The sequence below is a fragment of the Mandrillus leucophaeus genome, unplaced genomic scaffold (assembly GCF_000951045.1).
Source record: "Mandrillus leucophaeus isolate KB7577 unplaced genomic scaffold, Mleu.le_1.0 Scaffold1658, whole genome shotgun sequence".
Lineage (NCBI taxonomy): Eukaryota > Metazoa > Chordata > Mammalia > Primates > Cercopithecidae > Mandrillus > Mandrillus leucophaeus.
The window spans coordinates 52131-56829 of NW_012101652.1; the positions used below are offsets into that span (position 1 = coordinate 52131).

General features: G+C 55.9%; 1 protein-coding gene across 1 annotated transcript in view; it reads right to left on the bottom strand.

Annotated features, from left to right (window-relative positions):
- Positions 1-329: 329 nt before the first annotated feature.
- Positions 330-4699, bottom strand: part of MYT1 (myelin transcription factor 1) — a 101245-nt gene continuing 96875 nt past the window's right edge. Inside the window, exons 20-23 of the mRNA XM_011976419.1 lie at positions 4350-4441; positions 3609-3712; positions 1208-1351; positions 330-784 (exon numbers count right to left, since the gene is read on the bottom strand). Of these exons, the coding sequence (XP_011831809.1) occupies positions 644-784; positions 1208-1351; positions 3609-3712; positions 4350-4441 (481 nt within the window). The 3' untranslated portion in view covers positions 330-643. The remainder of the gene's footprint in view (positions 785-1207; positions 1352-3608; positions 3713-4349; positions 4442-4699) is intronic.

Below are 4699 nucleotides of genomic sequence, written 5' to 3' on the forward strand. Positions count from 1 at the left end.
CACTAGGCTGATTTTCAGGAGTCTCCCAGGTTAAAATTCCTTGACCTGACAGGGGCTGCGATGCTTGTCAACTGTCCGGAGTGTCCTCTGGGAGGCACATTCCTAACTTTCCCTCTGGGACAGAGCTTTGTTCCACCCTTAACACAAAACTGAATTAAATGAAAACAGAAAACGCACTTGATTCAGCCGCCCTCACTGAGCACAGGCACGCTGCCCCGGGCATGTCCTCCAGGCCAAGATGCCACTCACACCACCCGCCCACCACGCTCACGGCTACCCTCCCAGCCTCGACAGACAAAGGAATACTGTGGTTGCAAACTCCAAAACTTCCCTGAGAACCTTGTCCATGAGCTTCCACTGGAGACTTTGAGCTGCTCTTCAGATTTCTTTCAGAAAACAAAAATAAATCACTTTGTAATTCTTCAGTGCCCCTGTGCGCACAGATGGGGCCGCCACGGCCCCAAGCCTGGAGGGAGCATCGTGGGAGAGGCTGATTTCCAGCCATCCCTTTGGATAAACCCACCCGAGGCCACACCGGGCCGCGAACGGGAAGTCACTGTGAGTTGGGCATCCCCACGGTATGGGGCAGGGCGGGGGAGGTAAACGGTGTGGTGGGCTGGGACACTCCTGGGTACCACACGGCCTAGACCTGGATGCCCCTCACAGCCTGCTTGATGCTCTCCAGGAGGTCCTTGTTCTCCGGGTTCTGGTAGCACTCCTGGTTGGAGTACATGTCGGTGAGGGTGCTCACATAGGCATCGAAATTCTGTTCGCATATTGGCTCCTAGAGAACAGAACCAGGTTAGCAAGCCCCATCCATGCAGTGGGCCCCACACCAAAGAACCTGATGTGGGAGCATCAAACCTGTGCCCCCGTGTGACCCGAGACAAGCCCGTCCCAACTCGGGGCAGCACCGGCTGCCCTGCCCTGGTGGCTTTGAGTGTTTCTCTCTGCAGCCATCCCAGCAGTAGCCTCTCTGCTGATGGAATCACCATTTTGCTTCGGATTCATTAGCTACTCAGGAGGGCTAAAGCCACCATAGCCAACCAATACCCAGGCCATTCGGGGTAGAGAGAATCTCCACCAGGGCACAGGACCCCTAGGGCAGGACCCAGAGGCAGAGGGGGTGGGAGATGCCCTGCCCTCCTGCTTTCCGGAGGGACCCTGGGGGGCAGCTGTGGTGCCGGCAGGTCCGCGTGCTGCCTACCATGTGTGGAAGGCGGATGTTGGCAAGACTTTGGATGAGGGCCTGGCTCAGGCCGGACAGCTCCAGAAACAGGGCTTCATTCTGCTCCTCAATGAGCTTGTTCTCCTCCTCGATGTTCTTCAGGTTCTTCTCCATGGAGGAGATCTGTGCCAGAGAGAGGTCTGAAGTGCTGCCTGCCCTTGGCCCCCATCCTCCTGGGAGTCCTCCTGGGCTGCCTCTCACAACCCTCTGGGAGAATACAGAACCCTGGGGTGGGGGAAGGGGCAGGGACCCTGCCTTCCTGTAAGTGTCCTGCCACAGGTGAGGGGCTGCCAGAGGAGAGAAAGGCAAGGGCCCTCTGGAGACATGGCCTGACTCCAGGGAAGCCAGGAAGGGGCTCGTGTGGCACGTCTCCCTGTACCATGCTTTCCAGATGGAACCGAAACCCCTGTGCAGCAGAGGTCCCCCTCCTGGTTTTCTGAGCCCCTCTGTCCTGAGGGGATGGGGTGGGACCACAGACTTCACAGCGCCCTGTCTCAGCTTCAGACTCCACCTGCTGTGGTCTTTGCTTCACCATGCTTCCTGCTTCTATCTGTAAGACGGGAATCACTGCACCCACCCTGTGGGGTGTCGGACGGCCTTTGGGTCTTCCCCTCACTAGAAAGACCAACAGAGAGCCTCCTCAGGGCCTCCCAAGCACGTCTTCCCCAGGCCAACCACAGGCAAGTCTTCTCACTTCCCCACCATGGCGGTGAACCTGCCCAGGGCTGCGTTGGCCCTGAGGCCTTTGGTGTCCAGGAACAGCCGCCAGCCATCTGCAGGGAGCCGTGGGGGCAGAGGCTACACTCACAGAAAGACAGTGTGGGTGACACACAAGGCAGGAGTGGTGAGCTCCTTCCCGGGAGGCTGTGGATGGGGTCAAGCACGCTTCTTCTGCCGCCTGGCGACAAGCATGTGGCTCTGAAAGGGTTGCATGGGAGACAGGGACCTGCCTTCCCTTTGCCTTTGCCCTTCTGCAGAGGACACCACTCACCAAACTCCCTCAAAGGGACAGGGGCTTCTGAGTCCTTCCAAAGGGATGCCAGTAAAAGGTAATAATTTGTCTTTAAAAAGATTGGTTTTGGCAAATAAAGAGAAATCAGAGGTGCTACCCCAAGGACACTGACACTGATGAAGGCTCTGAGGACTTTGAGAAGGGGAGGAGCAGCGAGCACAAAGTGGGACACCCATACAACAGTGCATCTCCACACTCGGAGACACCAGGAGGGGATGGGGATGGCTCTGCCAGGAGGGCCGTCACCCCTTCTCTGTTGTCACTGCCTATGAACCTGGGGGCACGCAGCATTGACATGTGCATGACAACGAAAATCCTTCCTGATCCCTGTGGGGTGATGCTATTTTTATACAGGCTCTTGAGTAACAAGCGGTCAACGTGAGCTTGTTTGCCAGTACAGACAAGAGCAGAGTAACGAGACACATGGGGCTGGAGTATGTCACTCATTTTCTGCTGCCTTGGTGGAGGCCGCCGTCTCCCCATCTGTCCCTGCCCAGAGGGCCTCTGCCCAAATTCCCTGTGGGACCTGCTCACTTCCTTGTCCCTTTGTCCCTCCAGCCATTAGAGGCACAGTTACGTGTGCCCACTCCCCCACTGCGGCTGCACACGCCACTCAGCAGCCACAGGTGAGGCATGCTCTTATTTTCAAAATAAGATCTTTAGTGTTTTTCTTTCATTTTTCTGATTACAAATGCTCATTTTAGGGAAATCAGGAAATATGACACAAACATTTGAAGTAATTTGTAATCCTATTCCTCAGCAACAGCAGCTCTCATTGACCACACTTACTCTGGATCAGGTGCTTATGCTAAATGTTTTCCTCATAGAAATGCGTTCATTGTACAATAACCTGGAGTAGAATCCTGTTCTTACCTCCATTTACGGAGGAAAAGGCTGAAAGGTTTGTCAGGTCCCTCAGCTGGTATGTGGCTGTGCTGGGGAAGAAACCTGGCTCCAGAGGCCTGGCTCTAAGGCATCACACTCATGGACTACTGGTGCTCACAAGACCAGTAAGCCTAACAGGACCACTAGCCTTGACAGGACGAATTCTAATGAGAGTAAGAGACAGTGCTGCTAATCTTAATGGGACTAGTATTATTAATAGTATTATTAACGCTAACGAGACCACAGCCCTAGTGGGACAACCAGCTCCAGCGACCCGCCGGCACTCACAGTGTGACTTCACAGACACCACAACGTGAGTGGCCAGCACGTCCTAAGTGTGCCTGTGTGCCAGGCACTGCGCTGTCCGTCAGCTCAGCCCTGACGGCAACCTTGATGAGTGCCGACGGATGCCTCACTGTTCCCAGGATGAATGTTTGGGTTGGGAAGGCAAAGAGCCCAGGAGTGGGGGGCGGCACCACCTACCTGGGACTGCAGCTGTACCATGGCGGCCTCCATCTCCGAGTTGGACTCGTTCAGGTCTCGGATCTCCTGGTTCAGCTGCTTGATCTCCTCATCATTCTCCAACACTGACCCAGTGAGAAACCTGAGCTGTGGCTCTGGGCCTCAGGCAGGCCTGGGCCAAAGTGCTGTGGGGAAGCCTGCTTTCTAGATGGAACTGCAACCCCCCGTGCAGCAGAGGTCCCCCCTCCTGGTTGTCTGAGCTCATCTCTCTGGGGCTCATACCCCACATCGCGTGCTGGAGAAGTCTGTCTTGAAAATTCTGAGATGAGTGTTTATGGTTTGCCTCCTGAGCTGGGTGGCAGGTGGAAAGGCTTAAATCTCTTTGGGAGATATTAATTGCTACATTAAAGATGGAAGTTTGTTCAGGCGATGCTGAATTTCCTCACCTAAGTGGGAATGAGCCTCACCTCTCCACAAAATCATAGCACGTGGGCTCCACTGGACTCTGATTCCAGTGGTCACCAAAGCCACAGGTTACAGCAGGCATGACCTCCTGAGGGCCAGGGGCCCCAGACACAGGTGTCAAGAGCTGCAGAGCCAAGGTCCAAAAGGCTGTCAGCTCAGGTCAAGGGATCTGCCTCTGCCATGACTCATTCCAGGAGGGGCTTCATCTCTCTGCCTTCTTCCCACCAAAAAGGTGCACAGCTCTCTCTCACCCGGGCACCCAGTCATGAGCAGGGAAATTCAGGAAGCCATCCTTACCATCGCTAGTCTTGAATTTTGGACTGAGGACCTCATCCCCTGAGAGTTTTCCCTTCTTTCCAGCAAATGTTGCTCTGGGACAGCCTGACAAACTGGAAGCAGAGGCCACATATCATTCACCAGCCCAGGGTCACCCACCACGGCCAGCCCAGAGTCACATACCACGGCCAGCCCAGGGTCACCCACCACGGCCAGCCCAGAGTCACATACCACGGCCAGCCCAGGGTCACCCACCACGGCCAGCCCAGGGTCACCCACCACGGCCAGCCCAGGGTCACATACCACGGCCAGCCCAGGGTCACCCACCACGGCCAGCCCAGGGTCACCCACCACGGCCAGCCCAGGGTCAC